Source organism: Entelurus aequoreus, linkage group LG14 (assembly GCF_033978785.1).
Source record: "Entelurus aequoreus isolate RoL-2023_Sb linkage group LG14, RoL_Eaeq_v1.1, whole genome shotgun sequence".
Taxonomy (NCBI): Eukaryota; Metazoa; Chordata; class Actinopteri; order Syngnathiformes; family Syngnathidae; genus Entelurus; species Entelurus aequoreus.
In genome coordinates this window covers 55,594,745-55,617,244 of record NC_084744.1, presented here as the reverse complement: position 1 = coordinate 55,617,244, position 22,500 = coordinate 55,594,745, and the positions used below count along the sequence as shown (strand labels likewise).

Below are 22,500 nucleotides of genomic sequence, written 5' to 3'. Positions count from 1 at the left end.
ATAAGAATTTTTTTTCAATTGTTTACCAAAAATATGAGGGGAAAATTGTGCGGATAGAGGGAATTATATTTTTTTGTTTTGTTTTGTTTTTTTGTAAAAATATTTCATTTTTTTCCTCCAAAAAAATAAATGAATAAATATATCTATCTATATATATATATATATATTTCTGGTCATAAAAATGATTGCTTGATTTTGTTAATTAAATATGTTACTGTTTTCTGTGGCTCGAGGGCTTGAAAATATTTTAAAATTTTTAGTAAAAAAATTTTTACCAAAAAAAATTAAAGGAAAATCGTGCAAATAGAGGGAATGAACACTTTTTAATTTTGTATTTTTTATATACACCATATCACCATATATACATATATGGTGATAAAAAATATTGCTTAATTTTTCCTTTTCCCCAAATAAATATACTGTTTTCTGTGGCAAGAGGACTTGAAAAACATTTTTTCACCAAAAATATTAAAGGAAAATTGTGTGGATAGAGTATATTAACAATTTTTTTTTTTTTTTTTGTTAAAAATATGTTTTCTTTTTTCCCCAAAAAAATATATTGTTTTTCTGTGGCTAGAGGGCTCGAAAATATATATATATATATAAAGGTTGTTTTTTTTACCAAAAATATGAAAGGAAAATTGAGTGGATCGAGGGAATGAACATTTTATTGTATTTTTTTGTAAAAATATTTTATTTTTTTCTTCCAAAAAATAGAAAAACATTCCTGCGGATAGAGGGGATGTACCAAGTTAAATTCCCCTCCACAGACATGCTCACCCTCACTTAAAACATTAATGCTAGTGTCTTGTCAGAATGAAGAAATGCTTGCACTTTTCTTTAAAAAAGTGGTAAAATTATCATACATTTTGAATTAAAATCACTGTATAAAAATATGAAATAAAATATTTTATAATATATGCATTTTCGTAATTGGATTTTTGGTGAGAAAAATGATTGCTGATTTTTTTAAGAAAATGTTTTCCCTTTTTTTCCTCCCAAACTTTACCGTATTTTCCGGACTATAAGGCGCACTTAAAATCCTTTTTTTTTCGCTCAAAACTCGACAGTGCGCCTTACAACCCGGTACGCCTAATGTACGGAAAAAAAGTTCTGGTTTTGCTTACCGACCTCAAAGCTCTTTTATCTGGTACATGGTGTAATGAAAAGTGTGACCAGTAGATGGCAGTCAAACATAGGAGATACGTGTAGACTGCACTATGATGGCAATATGACTCAGGTAAACATATAAAACACCAATGTTTTATATGTTTCATTACGACTTTGGTAAGCTATGAAGCCACACCGCTTGATGTGCTTCAACATAGGAGTATTATTATGGTGTGCGTATAAGGTGAGACATATTATATACCGTTTTGTTTCGCAATATTATGCAAAAGAAACTTTTCTTACCTTCTGGTACCTGCTGATCTGTATTTGGGATCTGCATAAGTCCTGAAAAATTGTGCGTGTCCGCCTTTGTAGTCGATAATTGTCTTCTTTTTCTCTATCTTCTTGTTATGGGACATTCATCCTCCGCTGTTGCCATTTTTAATATAAAGTAGCGTAAAGTTCTTACTTATATTTGTCAGTAAAGACGCTGCCGAAGGTGAGCCACGTAAATAAGACCCGCCCACAAAACGGTGCAAATGCAAATGATTGGAAAACATTTGCATTTGTATTTTTTTATTTTTTTATTTTACCAAAAATATTAAAGGAAAATTGTGCGGATAGAGGTAATGAACACTTTTTTTTTTGTGTGTAAACATTTTTCATTTTATCATAAAAAAAATATTTCTTAATTTTTTTTAAATAAATATTTTCCTTTTCCCTCGAAAAAAATTTACTGTTTTCTGTGGCAAGAGGGCTTTTTAAAAAATATATATATATTTTTACCAAAAATATTAAAGGAAAATTATGCAGATTATGCAAATTAACACTTTATTTTTTTTGGTTAAAAATGCGCCTTATATATGAAAAATGATTGGAAAACATTTGCATTTGTATTTTTAATTTTTTTTATTTTACCAAAAATATTAAAGGAAAATTGTGCGGATAGAGGGAATGAACACTCATTTATTTTTTGTGTGTAAAAATTTTTCATTTTATCATAAAAAAATATTTCTTAATTTTGTTTAAATAAATATTTTCCTTTTCCCCCGAAAAAAATATACTGTTTTCTGTGGCAAGAGGGCTTTAAAAAAAAAAAAAAAAAAAAATGTTACCAAAAATATTAAAGGCAAATTATGCAGATAGAGGAAATTAACAATTTATTTTTTTTCGGTTAAAAATGCGCCTTATATATACAAAATGATTGGAAAACATTTGCATTTGTATTTTTTATTTTTTTTATTTTACCAAAAATATTAAAGGAAAATTGTGCGGATAGAGGGAATGAACACTTTTTTATTTTTTGTGTGTAAAAATGTTTCATTTTATCATAAAAAAATATTTCTTAATTTTTTTTAAATACCGTAATTTCCGGACTATAAGCCGCTACTTTTTCCCCTCGTTCTGGTCCCTGCGGCTTATACAAAGGTGCGGCTTATTTACGGCCTGTTCTTCTCCGACACCGACGAAGAGGATTTCGGTGGTTTTAGTACGCAGGAGGAAGACGATGACACAATGATTAAAGACTGACTTTTCATATACCGGTAGGCTGGTTATTTTGATAACGTACAGGCGAGCACTTTGTATTACTTTGCACCGTTGTATTATTTGTACTCTGCACGAATGCTGTTCGCCATGTCAAAGATGTGAAAGTTTGATTGAATGATTGAAAGATTTATTGTTAATAAATGGGACGCTTTGCGTTCCCAAACAGTCATCTCTGTCCCGACAATCCCCTCCGTGGTAGCAGGAACCCCTATATACTACGGTAATTACACATCAAAACCCTGCGGCTTATAGTCGGGTGCGGCTTATATATGGAGCAATCTGTATTTTCCCCTAAATCTAGCTGGTGCGGCTTATAGTCAGGTGCGGCTTATAGTCCGGAAATTACGGTAAATATTTTCCTTTTCCCTCGAAAAAAATATACTGTTTTCTGTGGCAAGAGGGCTTTTTAAAAAAAAAAAAATTTTTTTTTTACCAAAAATATTAAAGGAAAATTATGCAGATAGAGGAAATCAACACTTTATTTTTTTCGGTTAAAAATGCGCCTTATATATGAAAAATGATCGGAAATAGACCAGTGCGCCTTATAATCCGGTGGTCCGGAAAATACGGGTAAATAGTGGGGCTTTACTATAAATGGGCATTCAGTCTCACTTCAATTTACGTCAACTTGAGTTTACTTACAGGAAAATCATTTGTAATTAAGTTGCTAAATTGCCAAGAAAATCCACTAGAGATCCGATAATCTGGATGGGTGTATTGATCACATGACAAGCGGTTATTTATCACTGAGGATAATCGTGAGACGTGCCAAAACGTTGACCGAAAATGGTCATGTGATGCCCGGCAAAGGCAGTGCCCAACGATGCAAATAGCGAATATGCAGCTGTCATAGGTTGAGGGATAAAATATCAAGGTAGGGACAATCAAGCACTCCATTTATCCCATTTCTCAACTCATTAAGTCATGATATCATCCGCCTCTTCCCCCCGGTTCTGGCTGTCCCAGATACGGCGGTAAGGGTTTCCGCTCCATTGACTGCATGCTCATTGTGAGCTGGTCTTGGCAGATAGGCCAGCTGGGGCCCCACCACACTGTCACACAATGTCCTGAGGCGTCACACTGTGGAAAGTGTACCTACCCTCCCTCGCCCCGCCATGGATGCTTGGGGTGGTGGGGGGGTGGGCGTGATGTTGCGGGTCACGGGGTTAGTCATATAAAAGACACATTCAAAGAGACTCTATCAGACACACACACACACACACACACACACGAGTGCCCTTGATGACGGTAATAAGGGCATTTAGAGGCGGTCCCTTGGGACGGGCAGGTGACTGAGGGGTAATTTTCACCCCTCAAAAGACCAATGATTGGCTCTGATTGTGATAATCATCACCATTATCGCCATTTCAGCCTAAAATGGCTCACAGGGAGAATTTTAAGGAGGTCTGGGAATAAAAAAATGCGCTTTCATTCTTTTTATCATCCCCAACACTGCAAAAACGGAAATCTAAGTAAGATGAAATATCGCAAATAAGGGTGATATTTGCTTATTTTCTGTCTGATAAGATCATCCTTCTCACTAAGCAGATTTTATGTTAGAGTGTTTTACTTGTTTTAAGGGTTTTGGTCCTAAATGATCTTGTTGCTGAGATTTGATGACCTACCGGTATATTGAGTAAAACATGCTTGAAACTAGAATATCAGCTGTTGCAAAGCTGTGTCATCAACACTCACAAGTATAAAACTAATTTTTTAAAGTAATAATTTCTTATTTCAAGCATGAAATAAAAAAAAACATGACTTTGACACAATTGTGTCTCATAACTAAACTGACAGTTAATATTTAAACATTTAACATGTGACATTTCAAAACAATTTTGAACAGAAATAGTTCATGCACATTCAGAATAAATTCTTTAAAATTACAATTTAAAAAAATTATGTACCATATATATATATATATATATATATATATATATATATATATATATATATATATATATATATATATATATATATATATATATATATATATATATATATACTATATTCCTTGCTCACTAATTGACTGAAAGAGCACGCACTTGGCGCGATGATGTCATGTTATCGATGGGAAAATGCATTTTTAGACAATATGATTTGCTTGAGCGTTGCCTTTTTGCCTTTCCATTAAGAACAATACATTAGTTTTTAGTGTAAGTTTGCTGGTTTCAAGAAATATAATACCGAGCGCAAATCATTATGTCAAGATAATGGCACTTCATTTAAGAATATTTTTCAACATATTGAGCAAAAAGGTCTCATATTTGTTTTTGCTATCAAGAAATGTGCACTTGTTATTAGTGAGAATATACTTATTTTAAGGTATTTTTGGGTTCATTGAGGTTAGCTAATTTCACTTGTTTTGGAAAGTCTTGACAAGCCGAATTTTCTTGTTCTATCGGCAGATAATTTTGCTTAGTTCAAATAAAATACCCCTCATTTTTGTATTTTTTTCCCTTGTTTTTGAACACTGACTTTTTGTAGTGTGGGAATATAAAATGCGCTTTCATTCTTTTTATCATCCCCAACCTCTCTTGTTTTTTTTTCCTTCCCGATATTTTTAGACTATCTCGGTCCCCATGTCGTCAGCGCCTGCCCTTTCCGTCCTTGTCTCCCCTCGCCGTCTTTATCTGGCCCCTTGCACACAAGCCACAAAACCCGAAAGGGGTTCGGCGTAATTGCAGACAAGATGTTTTTTCAACGGTAATGGCGGTGCTCTAAGTGGCCTCATTACGAGGAAGGATCGTGCAGTGCATGTGTGTGTGTGTGTGTGTGTGTGTGTGTGTGTGTGTGTGTGTGTGTGTGTGTGTGTGTGTGTGTGTGTGTGTGTGTGTGTGTGTGTGTGTGTGTGTGTGTGTGTGTGACACATTTAACCTACTTTCACTTTCACTTCCTCTGTGACTTCTATCTCTTTCTTTCCACAAAACACCAAAAGAAAATGGCGTTTTAGTCAGTTTTCTGTATGTTATAGTCAACACGCATAGGGATGATGTTTGATAAGAAATTATCGAGTTCGAGCCCATTATCGAATCCTCTTATCGAACCGATTCCTTATCGATTCTCTTATCGATCCCAGATAGGTTGTTGTATATGGAAAAAAACACAATATTTGATTTAACAAAAGCTCACTTTTATTGTATAAGAAAAATTTAAATTAAATAAATAAATAAATATTGACTGTTACCCCCCTAAAAAAATTTAAAAAAAAAAAAATATTGACTGTTGTTACCCAAAGTATATTAAGTGGGATTTTTCAGAAAAACAAATATATACAGTAACACAAAAACAACCTGTCTCTGTGATCACTATAGGTGTCTAAATAATAATATAGTGTTAAATAAAATCAGTCCCTTGGGCACAAAACTGAAAATAATGCAGCTCTCCAAAAAGTGCACTTCTGCTGCTATTGGAACATACTAACTACACACACTATGGCCCTAAGAACACCACAGTCATCAATCAACAATTCTTCTTCCCTTACATTACACGAAGCCTGGCAATAATTGCATATTGCCTGTTCTGCCCTCACTATACGTGTTGAGGTTATACAGCTTGGCAGAAAGCTAACAAACAGTCTAAAGCAGATTAATCCATTTAGGCTCTTTATTGTTGTTGATCTTGCTTTGTCTTTTCCTAGCTTTACTTTTGTCTTGCACTGGACTGTTATTATTATTATTTTTTTAAACTGAAATACACACAATGACAAATGTGTAAGCTATGTGATTCAATTAACATACTGAAATGTAATACATAGTATGTAAATATTAGCTTCACACAAATATACTGTACTATAATCAAACAAATACTTCTGAGTGTTGAAACTATTTCGATGGTGGAAATACACGACTGGCAGCCATTTTAAGTCCTCAAAACATCCATTGAAACAGTGCACAAAAATCGTTTTTTCAATAGACATCTTACTATCAAATTGAAACACTTTCCACCTTAATATTGAGTTACATAAACAAGTTAAACAGTTTACTTTTAGGCTTGTAAGAGCTAACACAACTTGTCTACTTCTCAATTGTCTCATGAACTGAACTGACTCGCCAACCCGGAAGTGCCCAAACTAATGACGCGTAGTATTTTCATATCGCCACAAGGTGTCAGTAAGAGTCTACAATCAAATGGGGATCACATTGCGTTCCACAGGGCATTTCCTGTGGGAAGGGATTTGTTCTCAGGGATTCGAATAACGAACCAACTATTTTTCTTTACTATAGTTGTCTCGATAACGGGTACCGGTTCTCAAAAAGGGATACGAGTCCAAGGACTCGATTCTTTTCTTATCGAACAACCGGGAAACCCGGTTTCGAGCATCATCCCTAGACACGCACACACTGCAAAAAGTCAGTGTTCAAAAACAAGAAAAAAAATTTGGGGTATTTTATTTGAAATAAGCAAAGTTATCTGCCAATAGAACAAGAAAATTTGGCTTGTCAAGATTTTCCAAAACAAGTAAAATTAGTTAACTTCAATGAACCCAAAAATACCTTAAATAAGAATATTCTCACTAATAAATAGTGCGCTTTTCTTGGTAGAGAGAAAAATATGAGACCTTTTTGCTCAATATGTTGAAAAATATTCTTAAATGAAGTAAATGCTAGTGCCATTATCCTGACATAATGATATGCGCTCGGCATTACATTTCTTGAAACCAGCAAACTTATACTAAAAACTAATTTATTGTTCTTAATGGAAAGGCAACAAGGCAACCGCTTGTTACTCTCGGGGTCTCCTAGCCGCTCAGGCAAATCATATGGTCTAAAAATGCATTTTTCCATCGATAACATGACATCATTGCGCCGAGTGCTGCTCTTTCAGTCAATTAGTGCGCATGTATACAGCCTGGCTCCAGGCCCAAAATGTTTTAATTGTATTTTTGAAGAATTTATATGAATGTGCATGAACTATTTGTGTTCAAAATTGTTAGAAATTGACCTCACTGAACCCAAAAATACCTTAAAATAAGTATATTCTCACTAATAACAAGTGCACTTTTCTTGGTAAACAAAAAAAAGAGACCTTTTTGCTCAATATTTTGAAAAATATTCTTAAATTAAGTAAATGCTAGTGCCATTATCTTGACATAATTATATGCGCTCGGCATCATAATTTTTTTTTTTCATGCTTGAAGTAAAAAATTATTACTTTAAAAAAGTAGATTTATACTTGTGAGTGTTGATGACACAGTTTTGCAACAGTTTATATTCTAGTTTCAAGCATGTTTTACTCAATATAGGTCATCAAATCTCAGCAACAAGCTGTAATATCTTACTGAGATCATTTAGGACCAAAACACTTAAAACAAGTAAAACACTCTAACATAAAATCTGCTTAGTGAGAAGAATTATACGGAGTCCCTAAAGGGACATGGGGGAAAAAAAAATTTGTATAATATTTTAATTTATTATTTTTTTTAGACATGTATCTCGTGCGCACGAGAAAGTTTCTCGTGCGCACGAGATACATGTCTAAAAAAAAAAAAAATTTGATTAATTATAAAATGATTTTTTTTTTTTTTAGACGTGTATCTCGTGCGCACGAGAAAGTTCCTCGTGTGCACTAGATAGTTTCTCGTGTGCACGAGATACATGTCTATAACAAAATAAAATAAAAACTATAAAATTATTTTTTTTTTTTTTTTTTCTAGACATGTATCTCGTGCGCACGAGAAAGTTCCTTGTGCGCACGAGAAAGTTCCTTGTGTGCACAAGATAGTTTCTCGTGCGCACGAGATACATGTCCAAAAAAAATAAAAAAAATAAAAAATTATAAAAAAAAATTTTTTTATTTTTTATAACTTTATAAAAAGTTTCTCGTACGCACGAGAAAGTTTAAAGATAGTTTCTCATGTCCACGAGATACATGTCTAAAAAAAATTTAAAAAATAAAAAATAATTAAAAAATTATTATTATTTTTTATAACTTTATAAAAAGTTTCTCGTGCGCACGAGGTACATGTCTAAAAAAAAATGTTTTTAAATAAAAATTATAAAAAACAATTTTTCCCCATGTCCCTTTAGGGGCTCCGTACTTTAGGGGCTCCGTGGAATTCTCTTATCAGACAGAAAATAAGCAAATATCACCTTTATTTGAGATATTAAACTTACTTAGATTTCAGTTTTTGCAGTGCACACACAGTCTTATCTCTCCCAAACACACAAAAACGCCGTGTCGGTCCCCGGATTGACAGATAGCCATCACAGCTTTGTGTGTGTGTGTGTGTGACACATTTAACCTACTTTCACTTTCACTTCCTCTGTGACTTCTATCTCTTTCTTTCCTCAAAACACCAAAAAATGGCGCTTTAATCAGTTTTCTGTATGTTAAAGTCATCACACACACACACACACAGAGTCCTATCTCTTCCAAACACACAAAAACGCAGTGTCGGTCCCCGGATTGACAGATAAGCATCACAGCTTTGTGTGTGTGTGTGTGTGTGCGTGTGTATGTGTGTGTGTGTGTGTGTGTGTGTGACACATTTAACCTACTTTCACTTTCACTTCCTCTGTGACTTCTATCTCTTTCTTTCCTCAAAACACCAAAAAAATGGTGCTTTAATCAGTTTTCTATATGTTATAGTCAACACACACACACACACACACACACACACACACACACACACACACACACACAGAGTCCTATCTCTCCCAAACACACAAAAACGCCATGTCGGTCCCCAGATTGACAGATAGCCATCACAGCTTTGTGTGCTTTAATTAAACCACCGAGGCATTTGAATATGAATGTTTGCTGCATATCAGACACTTTAATTAGCTTAGTCGATTTAGGCTCTGCCGGTGAAATGATAGAGGAACTGCCATACCAAACTGTCTCCTCTGCTTTTATGTCAACGCGATTGTCGAGGCCTCGGATGTTGCACTGACGCCAGCGTTTTGTTTTTTTAAACCTGATTGACAGGTTCACCTACGAGATCGCGCCAGTGTTTGTTCTGATGGAGCAGCTGACCCTGAAGAAGATGAGAGAGATGATCGGCTGGTCCGGCGGAGAGGGAGACGGCCTTTTCTCACCAGGTTAGCCCAGAAATATACATGTCACCAAAAATATGAAGGCAAAATTAATTATTACTTAATTTTTTTAATTAAATATTTTCATTTTTCCCCAAAAAATATACTGTTTTCTGTGACGAGAGGGCTTTAAAAAAAATTACAAATTTTTTTTACCAAAAATATGAACGGAAAATTGTGCGGCTAAAGGGAATTATCTTTCTTTTTTTTCTTTTTTTTTTTGTAAAAATATATATTTTTTCTCCAAATAAATATATATACATATATTTTATTTTTTATTTTTTATTTTAATTATTGCTTAATTTTTTAAATTAAATATTTTCATTTTTCCCCAAAAAATATACTGTTTTCTGTGGCGAGAGGGCTTTAAAAAAAATTACACATTTTTTTTACCAAAAATATGAACGGAAAATTGTGCGGCTAAAGGGAATTATCTTTCTTTTTTTTCTTTTTTTTTTTGTAAAAATATATATTTTTTCTCCAAATAAATATATATATATATATATTTTATTTTTTATTTTTTATTTTAATTATTGCTTAATTTTTTTAATTAAATATTTTCATTTTTCCCCAAAAAATATACTGTTTTCTGTGGCGAGAGGGCTTTAAAAAAAATTACAATTTTTTTTACCAAAAATATGAACGGAAAATTGTGCGGCTAAAGGGAATTATTTTTCTTTTTTTTCTTTTTTTTTTTTGTAAAAATATATATTTTTTCTCCAAATAAATATATATATATATATTTTATTTTTTATTTTTTATTTTAATTATTGCTTAATTTTTTTAATTAAATATTTTCATTTTTCCCCAAAAAATATACTGTTTTCTGTGGCTAGAGGGCTTTAAAAAAAATTTAAAAAAAATGTTTCACCAAAAATATGAAAGGAAAATTGTGCTGCTAAAGGGAATTTTCTTTTTTTTTTTCTTTTTTTTTTCTAAAAATATTTCTTTTTTTTTCTCCAAATAAATATGTATATATATTTAATTTTTAATTTTTAATTTTAATTATTGCTTAATTTTTTTAATCAAATATTTTCCTTTTCCCAAAAAAAATGTACTGTTTTCTGTGGTTAGAGGGTTTTAAAAAAAAAATGAAAAAAATTTTAACCAATAATATTAAGGGAAAATTGTGCTGCTAAAGGAAATTATCTTTTTTTTTTTTTTTTTTTTGTAAAAATATGAAAAATCAATTCCTCCAAATAAATATGTATATATTTAATGTTTTATTTTAATTATTGCTTAATTTTTTTATTTAAATATTTTCATTTTTCCCCAAAAAATATACTGTTTTCTGTGGCTAGAGGGCATTAAAAAAAAATTAAACATTTTTTTTTACCAAAAATATGAAGGGAAAGTTGTGCGGCTAAAGGGAATTATCTTTTTTTTTTTCTTTTTTTTTTTTGTAAAAATATTTCTTTTTTTGTTCTCCAAATAAATAAATATATATTTTATTTTTTATTTTAATTATTGCTTAATTTTTTAAATTAGATATTTTCATTTTTCCCCAAAAAATATACTGTTTTCTGTGGCTAGAGGGCTTTAAAAAAAAAATTACAATTTTAAATTTTAAAATATGAAGGGAAAATTGTGCGGCTAAAGGGAATTATCTTTTTTTTTTTTCTTTTTTTTTTTGTAAAAATTTTTTTTTTTTTTTCTCCAAATAAATATGTATATACATTTTGTTTTTTATTTTTTATTTAAATTATTGCTTAATTTTTTTAATTAAATATTTTCATTTTTCCCCAAAAAATATACTGTTTTCTGTGGCTATACATATATATATATATATATATATATATATATATATATATATATATATATATATATATATATATATATATATATATATATATATATATATATATATATATATATATATATATATATATATATATATATATATATATATATATATATATATATATATATATATATATATATATATATATATATATATATATATATATATATAAATATTGTTTTAACCCAATGCGGCCCCCGAGTCAAAAAGTTTGGGGACCCCTGCCCTAAAGGGACATGGGGGATTTTTTTTTTTTTGTATACATTTTATTTTATTTTATTCTTTTGGATATGTATCTCGTGCGCAGGAGAAACTATCTTGTGCGCACGCAAAAGTTTCTTGTGTGCACGAGATAAATATCTAAAAAAATTAAAATAAATAAAAAAAATTATTAAAAAAAAAATTCCCCCATGTCCCTTTAGGGGCTCCGTAGTTTAGCCTTTCTTATGCTTACATTTTTTAAATTAGGACCAAAAAATTGACAAATATGCGTTAAAAAAAATGGTCCAATGCGATTTTTTGGAAAAAAAAAAAGCGCTTTTGTCTTGGAAAAAGTGTTTTTTTTCCCCAATAAATCATTGTGCTCCTAACACTCATTCACATAATAAACACATTAATGTCAGTTCCTATTTTAAACATGTCTTCTCTGCCCAACAGGGGGCGCCATTTCCAACATGTACAGTGTGATGATCGCACGTTACAAGTACTTCCCGGAGGTCAAAACCAAGGGCATGTCGGTGGCTCCTCGCCTGGTTCTCTTCACGTCCGAACATGTACGTTCCGTGAGACGTAACAAAACATCTCATTACAGAGTTGACAGTTATAATTAAACCATTTGAATGGACTGATTGCGTACTGTACGAGTGCTTCTGTCAGTGATGTTTTTTGGGTTTTTTCCCCTGCTCCCTGCAGAGCCACTACTCCATAAAGAAGGCCGGGGCTGCCCTGGGTTTTGGCACTGAGAACGTTATTCTGTTGAGCACGGACGAAAGGTCATTTAATGCACACGTTCGTGATAAATGCAGTAAAACGTATATTTGTTGACTCCTGGAACAATACGACCATGTTGCATCCTTTCAGGGGGAGGGTCATTCCCGCCGATCTGGAGGCCAAGATTATTGACGCCAAACAGAAGGTAAGGCCTTTTATTTCACTTTTTGTAAAGAACATAATGTCATGGCTGTCTTGAGTTTCGAATCATTTCTACAACTCTTATTGTTTTGTGATAGAGTGATTGGAGCACATACTTGTTGGTCACAAAAAAACATTCATGAAGTTTGGTTCTTTTATGAATTTACTGAAAATGTGAGCAAATCTGCCGGGTCAAAAATATATATACAGCAATGTTAATATTTGGCAAGTTTCACTGCAATAAGGCGCTTTTGGTAGCCATCCACAAGCTTCTGGTTGAATTTTTGACCACTCCTCTTGACAAAATCGGTGCAGTTCAACTAAATTTGTTGGTTTTCTGACATGGACTTGTTTCTTCAGCATTGCCCACACGTTTAAGTCAGGACTTTGGGAAGGCCATTCTAAAACCTTCATTCCAGCCTGATTTAGCCATTCCTTGACCACTTTTGACGTGTGTTTGGTGTCATTGTCCTGTTGGAACACCCAACTATGCCCAAGACCCAACCTCCGGGCTGATGATTTTAGCTTGTCCTGAAAATTGTTTTCATTGTCCCATTTACTCTCTGTAAAGCACCAGTTCCGTTGGCAGCAAAACAGGCCCAGAGCATAATACTACCACCACCATGCTTGACGGTAGGTGTGGTGTTCCTGGGATTAAAGGCCTCACCTTTTCTCCTCCAAACATATTGCTGGGTATTGTGGCCAAACAGCTCCATTTTTGTTTCATCTCACACCACATGGACAAAGATAAGACCTTCTGGAGGAAAGTTCTGTGGTCAGATGAAACAAAAATAAAATAATAATAAATTCATAAAAGAACCAAAACTTTGTGAATGTTTTTTGTGACCAACAAGTATGTGCTCCAATCACTCTATCACAAAAAATAAGAGTTGTAGAAATTACTGGAAGTTCAAGACAGCCATGACATTATGTTCTTTAAGTGTATGTAAACTTTTGACCACGACTGCATATATATATTTTTTTTCAATATTATTATTTTTATATTTTATAAAAATATAATATAATATCCCGGTATAAGTATATATTATATACTGTATATATAATATGTAAATATTACATATATGTTATATTTTATATTGCAACTATGGTACATTTTTATTCTACTTTATACCTTTTGTTTTCGCCCTCTTTTTGTGCCCTTGTGTGCATTACCCTTTCCATCCTTTGTAACTGAGCTACTGTGTGGAACAATTTCCCTTGTGGATCATTAAAGTATGTCTAAGTCTAAGGAACTAAATATTTATTGGTTTTGGTGAAGAAAAAAAAAAAATTGTTATATTTTATGTTATTATCATCATATTACCATTAAGTTGCAATTACAGTTGCAAGTCCAAGACGTTCGATGGCAATAGTGGTGTGTTTTTAATTTTTTTTGTGGTGACCTAAAAAGTGTTAACACTGTAAGTATTGTTCTTATTAAGCACCAGGTGTTGGACCGTAACGTGCATCTTAGTTGTAGCTTTCATTAACAAATTTGGAAGTGTTGAAATCGCCATGTAAAATGGCTAATGCTAATCAGTAGCATGTTAATGTCAATGTACTGTATATTAGGGTTGTACGGTATACCGGTATTGGTATAGTACCGCGATACTAATGAATCATTTTCAGTACTATACCGCCTATAAAAAACACTGGTGGATCTACACCTGACATCCACTGTAATGATACCAAGTACAAGAGCGTACCTAGTCGATACTAGATTACATCGATATATTTTAGCATAGACAAAATCTTTTTTCATTTTTAAAAAATGTATATTATGTTTATAAACTCAGGAAATACGACTTTGAATATGACCAATGTATGATCCTGTAACGACTTGGTATCAGATCGATACCCAAATTTGTGGTATCATCCAAAACTAGTGTAAAGTATCCAAACAACAGAAGAATAAGGATTATTACATTTTAACAGAAGTGTAGATAAAACATGTTGAAATGGAAAATAACCAGATATTAACAGTAAACGAACAAGTAGATTCATAATTCATTTTCTACAACTTGTCCTTAATAATATTGACAAAATAATAGAATGATAAATGACACAATATGTTGGTTACTTACTACTGAAAGACAAGTTGTCTAGTATGTTCACTATTTTATTCAAGGACAAACTTGCAATAAGAAACATATGTTTAATATACCGTAAGATTTTTCGTTAAAATAAAGGCAATAATGCAATTTTTTGTGGTCCCCTTTATTTAGAAAAGTATCGAAAAGTACCGAAAAGTATCGAAATACATGTTAGTATCGGTACCAAAATATTGGTATCGGGACAACACTAATCGGAAACACAATTTATCACAGGATATTTAAGTAAGGGGGTCCTCACTCCATCTCTTTATCAATTTAGGGGTCTTTCACACGGAAAAACCTTGAAGACCCCTGATCTAATCCAATCTCTTTGAGATATTTAATTGATTCTTAATTTTTCTGATATTTTGCTAACTAAAACCCTTTTACATTTTTTTTTGTGGTCCCCTTTATTTAGAAAAGTATCAAAGTACCGAAAAATATCGAAATATGTTTTTGGTACCGGTACCAAAATATTGTTATCGGGACAACACTACTGTATATTAGCATGGAGCTAGCACATTTTTTGGAAAAGTGAAGCTTTACTTTACTTAAGTCGGAGCTTTGTTGACATTGAAAATTGCAACATTAGGTAGAGGTCCGGTCTCAGTCTGCAACCCTGGAACCGTAATATGGCACCGTTGGGTTTTACGTGAATCTATAAGGTTGGCCAAAAAAATCACAGATTTGTACGATATGAGTGATATTTGTTTGTTCGTCAGGGTTACGTGCCGATGTTCGTCAACGCCACGGCCGGCTCCACCGTCTACGGAGCCTTTGACCCCATCAATGAGATCGCTGACATCTGCGAGAAGTACAACCTGTGGCTGCACGTGGATGTGAGCAGAAATACTTTGAATCCGACTGTTTTTACCCTGGTTATTGTCTTCCTGTGACGACGTCGTCTCGTCTCCCATAGGGAGCGTGGGGCGGCGGGCTGCTGATGTCCAGGAAGCACCGCCACAAGCTCAGCGGAATCGAGAGGTACGTTCCTTGAAATGTGTATTTTAGGAATAGGAATCTTGCAACAACTCACGATTTGAGTCCGATTCTTGGGTTGATAATTCCATTGAGTATCAATTCTATATCAAATTTAAAAAGCCAAAACCCAAAACCAGCGAAGTTGGCCCGTCGTGTAAATCGCAAATAAAAACGATGATTTGCAAATCCTTTTCAGCTTATATTCTATTGAATAGACTGCAAAGACAAGATATTTAATGTTCCAACTGAGAAACTTTTTTAGTTTTTTGCAAATACTCATTAACTTAGAATTTAATGGCAGCAACCCAGGGGCATTTTTACCACTGTGTTACATGGCCTTTCCTTTTAACAACACTCAGTAAACGTTTGGGAACTGAGGAGACAAATTTTTGAAGCTTTTCAGGCGGAATTCTTTCCCATTCTTGCTTGATGTACAGCTTAAGTTGTTCAACAGTCCGGGGGTCTCCGTTGTGGTATTTTAGGCTTCGTAATGCGTCAAACATTTTCAATGGGAGACAGGTCTGGGCTACAGGCAGGCCAGTCTAGTACCCGCACTCTTTTACTATGATGGCTTGGCATCGTTTTGCTGAAATAAGCAGGGGCGTCCATGATAACGTTGCTTGGATGGCAACACATGTTGCGCCAAAACCTGTATGTACCTTTCAGCATTAATGGTGCCTTCACTGATGTGTAAGTTACCCGTGTCTTGGTCACTAATACACCCCCATACCATCACAGATGCTTTGCGCCTATAACAGTCCGGATGGTTCTTTTCCTCTTTGGTCCGGAGGCCACGACGTCCACAGTTTCCAAAAACAATTTGAAATGTGGACTCGTCAGACCACTGAACACTTTTCCACTTCGCATCGGTCCATCTTAGATGAGCTCGGGGCCCAGCGAAGCCCGGCGGCGTTTCTGGGTGTTGTTGATAAATGGCTTTAGCTTTGCATTGTAGAGTTTTAACTTGCACTTACAGATGTACAGACGAACTGAAGTTACTGACAGTGGTTTGGGTGCCTTGGGCTTTAATACACCCTCATTGCATAATTAGTATTTTCCCCAAAAAGGCCATAAAACGTAAAAACAAACGTACAAATAAAAATAAATAAAAATTCTTAATAAATAGAAGTGAAGTTTTAAAAAAATGTTAAGTATTGAAAGTGAAAGAAAATATGTATTTATTGTTGGCCTATGACATGTTTATAATGGTGTCCCTTTTGTATAAAATACAATGGAATTTGGGGGGGAGTGTAAAAATAAGAATTAGCATGTCTATACACATGAAGTACACGTTTGTGTACTTATGGACTAAGTACATCATATCAAAAGATGATTCTTAGTTTTTATTCTAATTAGGGTCCAATAAGCCCAAATAGCAAAGAGAAATAAGAAAACCATGTAAACAAACAGCGTGGGCCTTAAGAGGTTAAGTTAGAGTTAAAGTACCAACGATTGTAGTTCATAAGAAAATAATAATAAATCATGTGTTTAAAGGGGTAATATGATTTTTTTTTAAATCTGGTTTAAATGTAGCTTAAAGATGGGCTTCACTATGTAAAGCGCTTTGAGTCTCTAGAGAAAAAGCACTATATAAATATAAATCACTTCACTTATATTTCACAAATTAATTGAAATTAATTTAATTGATGCTTACTTTTAGATTACCAATATTGCATAAAAACAAATATAATAGAACAGGGGTCACCAACGCGGTGCTCGCGGGCACCAGGTAGCCCGTAAGGACCAGATGAGTAGCCCGCTGGCCTGTTCTAAAAATAGCTCAAATAGCAGCACTTACCAGTGAGCTGCCTCTATTTTTTAAATTGTATTTATTTACTAGCAAGCTGGTCTCGCTTTGCCCGACATTTTTAATTCTAAGAGAGACAAAACTCAAATAGAATATGAAAATGCAAGAAAATATTTTAAAGACCTGGTCTTCACTTGTTTAAATAAATTCATTATTTTTTTTACTTTGCCTCTTATAACTTTCAGAAAGACAATTTTAGAGAAAAAATACAACCTTAAAAAGGATTTTAGGATTTTTAAACACATATACCTTTTTACCTTTTAAATTCCTTCCTCTTCTTTCCTGACAATTTAAATCAATGTTCAAGTACATTTTTTTTTTTTTATTGTAAAGAATAATAAATACATTTTTATTTAATTATTCGTTTTAGCTTCTGTTTTTTCGACGAAGAATATTTGTGAAATATTTCTTTAAACTTATTATGATTAAAATTCAAAAAAATTATTCTGGCAAATCTAGAAAATATGTAGAATCAAATTTAAATCTTATTTCAAAGTCTTTTGATTTTCTTTTAAAATTTTTGTTCTGAAAAGTCTAGAAGAAATAATGATTTGTCTTTGTTAGAAATATAGCTTGGTCCAATTTGTTATATATTCTAACAAAGTGCAGGTTGTATTTTAACCTATTTAAAACATGTCATCAAAATTCTAAAATTAATCTTAGTCAGGAAAAATTACTAATGATGTTCCATAGATTATTTTTTTTATTTTTTCAAAAAGATTCGAATTAGCTAGTTTTTCTCTTCTTTTTTTCGGTTGAATTTTGAATTTTAAAGATTTGAAATTGAAGATAAACTATGTTTCAAAATTTAATTGTCATTTTTTTTTGTGTTTTCTCCTCTTTTAAACCGTTCAATTAAGTGTAAATATAATTAATTATTAATAATAACATAGAGCTAAAGGTAAATTGAGCAAATTGGCTATTTTCGGCAATTTATTTAAGTGTGTATCAAACTGGTAGCCCTTTGCATTAATCAGTACCCAAGAAGTAGCTCTTGGTTTCAAAAAGGTTGGTGACCCCTGTAATAGAATATAATAATAATGTACAGCATTGGCTTTGGAGAGTGGACCTTTACTGTATCGTCTTCCAATTGCTTCTATGTCAAATGCACAATCAGCAGCTTTTTCATATTTTCATGTATAAATGTCCGCCGTTTGGATATCATTTTAATATTTTGGCTGGCGTGTTTGACTCGTTCGGCTTCAGGACGGTATAGTCAATCTTATGGTTGCACAAGGGTTAATGGTACCTGTTTTGTATATATGTATATATATATATATATATTGTTTAAACTTTGCAGGGCCAACTCCGTCACATGGAACCCACACAAGATGATGGGTGTGCCTCTGCAGTGTTCGGCCATCCTGGTCAGAGAGAAGGTAGAGAACACGTCCGACTATAAAAGCTTCCTGCCGTGTGAGGTAACCTTGAACGGAGATGTTTGTGTGTTGGCAGGGACTGATGGGAGGGTGCAACTCCATGTGTGCCGGTTATTTGTTCCAACCGGACAAGCAGTACGACGTCACGTACGACACCGGAGACCAAGCCATCCAGTGCGGTCGCCATGTCGACATATTCAAGTTCTGGCTCATGTGGAAGGCCAAGGTAACGGGACAGACCTTTAGAATGTGCCTATAAACTAGTGGTGCTTCGAGCTTCTGTTATTATTTTTTTCCGCCTTATTAGGTAGGTCGTTCGTTTATGTTACTTACGCATCTTGATGATGAGAGTAATGTCTAAGACAGAGCTGGGCAAATATTTTGAGTCGGGGGCCACATTGAGAGAAAAAATGTGTCTGGGGGGCCAATGTGTATGTGTGTATGAATTATATATACACATTTACAGTAGCTGTAAAAATCTGCTGTACAGTATGTGTGTCTGGGTCCCTTTTTTTTCAGGGAACAATAATAAACAATATTAAAATGAGGTGGCAGGCCATGTTAAAATGAAATGTTGGTCCATATTAGAATGATGTGGTGGGGCACATTAAAATTATGTGGGATGCCACATTAATTGGTGTGGTAGGCCATATTACAATGATGTGGTGGGGCACATTAAAATGAAGTGGCAGGCCACATTAATGGTGTGGTAGGCCATGTTAGAATAATGTTGTGGAACACATTAAAATTATGTGGGAAGCTACATTAAATGGTGTGGTAGGCCATATTAGAATGGTGTGGTGGTGCACATTAAAATGACATGACAGGCCACATTAAATGGTGTGGTAGGCCATATTAGAATGATGTGGTGGGGCACATTTAAATGAGGTGGCAGGCCGTATTAGAATGATGTGGTGGGACACTTTACAATGATGTGGCAGGCCACATTCAATGGTGTGGTAGGCCATATTAGAATGATGTGGTGGTGCGCATTAAAATAATGTGGCAGGCCACATTAACTGGTGTGGTAGGCCATTTTAGAATTATGTGGTGGGGCACATTAAAATGATGTGGCATGCCGTATTAGAATGATGTGGTGGGACACATTACAATGATGTGGCAGGCCACATTCAATGGTGTGGTAGGCCATATTAGAATGATGTGGTAGTGCGCATTAAAATAATGTGGCAGGCCACTTTAACTGGTGTGGTAGGCCATTTTAGAATTATGTGGTGGGGCACATTAAAATGATGTGGCATGCCGTATTAGAATGATGTGGTGGGACACATTACAATGATGTGGCAGGCCACTTAAATGGTGTGGTAGGCCATATTAGAATAATGTGGCGAACCACATTAAAATTGTGTGGTAGGGCACAATAAAATAATGTGACAGGCCAATTTAAATGGTGTGGCAGGCCATATTAGAATGATGTGGCAGTCCATATTACAATGATATGGTGGTGCACATTAAAATTATGTGGCAGGCCACCTTAAATGGCGTGGCAAGCCATATTAGAATGATGTGCCAGTCCATATTACAATGATGTGGTGAGGCACATTAAAATTATGTGACAGGCCACTTTAAATGGTGTGGTAGGCCATATTAGAATGATGTGGCGAACCACATTAAAATTATGTGGTAGGCCATATTAGAATGATGTGGTGGGGCACATTAAAATGAAGTGGTAGGCCATATTAGAATGATGTGGTGGGGCACGTTAAAATGATGTGGCATGCCGTATTAGAATGATGTGGTGGGACACATTACAATGATGTGGCAGGCCACGTTCAATGGTGTGGTAGCCCATATTAGAATGATGTGGTGGTGCACATTAAAATTACGTGACAGGCTACCTTAACTGGTGTGGTAGACCATTTTAGAATGATGTGGTGGGGCACATTAAAATGATGTGGCATGCCGTATTAGAATGATGTGGTGGGACACTTTACAATGATGTGGCAGGCCACGTTCAATGGTGTGGTAGGCCATATTAGAATGATGTGGCAGGCCACGTTAAATGGTGTGGTAGGCCATATTAGAATAATGTGGCAAACCATTAAAATTTGGGGGATAGGGCACAATAAAATCATGTGACAGACCACCTTAAGTGGTGTGGCAGGCCATATTAGAATGATGTGGCAGTCCATATTACAATGATATGGTGGTGCACATTACAATTATGTGGCAGGCCACATTAAATGGTGTGGCAGGCCATATTAGAATGATGTGGCAGTCCATATTACAATGATGTGGTGAGGCACATTAAAATTATGTGACAGGCCACTTTAAATGGTGTGGTAGGCCATATTAGAATGATGTGGTGGGGCACATTAAAATGATGTGGTAGGCCATTTTAGAATGATGTGGTGGGGCACATTAAAATGAAGTGGCGGTCCATATTATAATAATGTAGTGAGGCACATTAAAATGATATGACAGGCCAATTTAAATGGTGTGGTAGGCCATATCAGAATGATGTGGTAAACCACTTAAAATGAAGTGGTAGGCCATTTTAGAATGATGTGGTGGGGCACATTAAAATGGTGTGGCGAACCACTTTAAATTGATGTGGTAGGCCATATTAGAATGATGTGGTGGGACACATTAAAACTATGTGACAGGACACAATAAATGGTGTGGTAGGCCATATTAGAATGATGTGGTGGGACACATTAAAACTATGTGACAGGCCACAATAAATGGTGTGGTAGGCCATATTAGAATCATGTGGTGAACCACACTAAAATGAAGTGGTAGGCCATATTAGAATAATGTGGTGGGGCACATTAAAATGAAGTGGTAGGCCATATTAGAATGATGTGGTGGGGCACATTAAAATGAAGTGGCGGTCCATATTATAATAATGTAGTGAGGCACATTACAATTATATGACAGGCCACATTAAATGGTGTGGTAGGCCATATTAGAATGATGTGGTGAACCACATTAAAATGAAGTGGTAGGCCATATTAGAATGATGTGGTGGGGCACATTAAAATGATTTGGCAGGCCATATTAGAATGATGTGGTGGGTCACATTAAAATGATGTGGTAGGCCATATTAGAATGATGTGGTGGGGCACATTAAAATGAAGTGGCGGTCCATATTATAATAATGTAGTGAGGCACATTACAATTATATGACAGGCCACTTTAAATGGTGTGGTAGGCCATATTAGAATGATGTGGTGGGGCACATTAAAATGATGTGGTAGGCCATTTTAGAATGATGTGGTGGGGCACATTAAAATGAAGTGGCGGTCCATATTATAATAATGTAGTGAGGCACATTAAAATGATATGACAGGCCAATTTAAATGGTGTGGTAGGCCATATCAGAATGATGTGGTAAACCACTTAAAATGAAGTGGTAGGCCATTTTAGAATGATGTGGTGGGGCACATTAAAATGGTGTGGCGAACCACTTTAAATTGATGTGGTAGGCCATATTAGAATGATGTGGTGGGACACATTAAAACTATGTGACAGGACACAATAAATGGTGTGGTAGGCCATATTAGAATGATGTGGTGGGACACATTAAAACTATGTGACAGGCCACAATAAATGGTGTGGTAGGCCATATTAGAATCATGTGGTGAACCACACT

The 22,500-nt window shown here is 34.4% G+C and overlaps 1 protein-coding gene across 2 annotated transcripts in view; it reads left to right on the top strand.

The window, feature by feature from the left end:
* LOC133665068 (glutamate decarboxylase 1-like) overlaps positions 1-22,500 on the top strand; it is a 58,815-nt gene that overhangs the window by 22,070 nt on the left and 14,245 nt on the right. For both annotated transcript variants that reach the window (XM_062070238.1, XM_062070237.1), the window contains 8 exons: positions 9,589-9,701; positions 12,154-12,269; positions 12,409-12,488; positions 12,577-12,631; positions 15,443-15,559; positions 15,640-15,704; positions 18,809-18,887; positions 18,964-19,113. In XM_062070238.1, the coding sequence (XP_061926222.1) occupies positions 9,589-9,701; positions 12,154-12,269; positions 12,409-12,488; positions 12,577-12,631; positions 15,443-15,559; positions 15,640-15,704; positions 18,809-18,887; positions 18,964-19,113 (775 nt within the window). The remainder of the gene's footprint in view (positions 1-9,588; positions 9,702-12,153; positions 12,270-12,408; positions 12,489-12,576; positions 12,632-15,442; positions 15,560-15,639; positions 15,705-18,808; positions 18,888-18,963; positions 19,114-22,500) is intronic.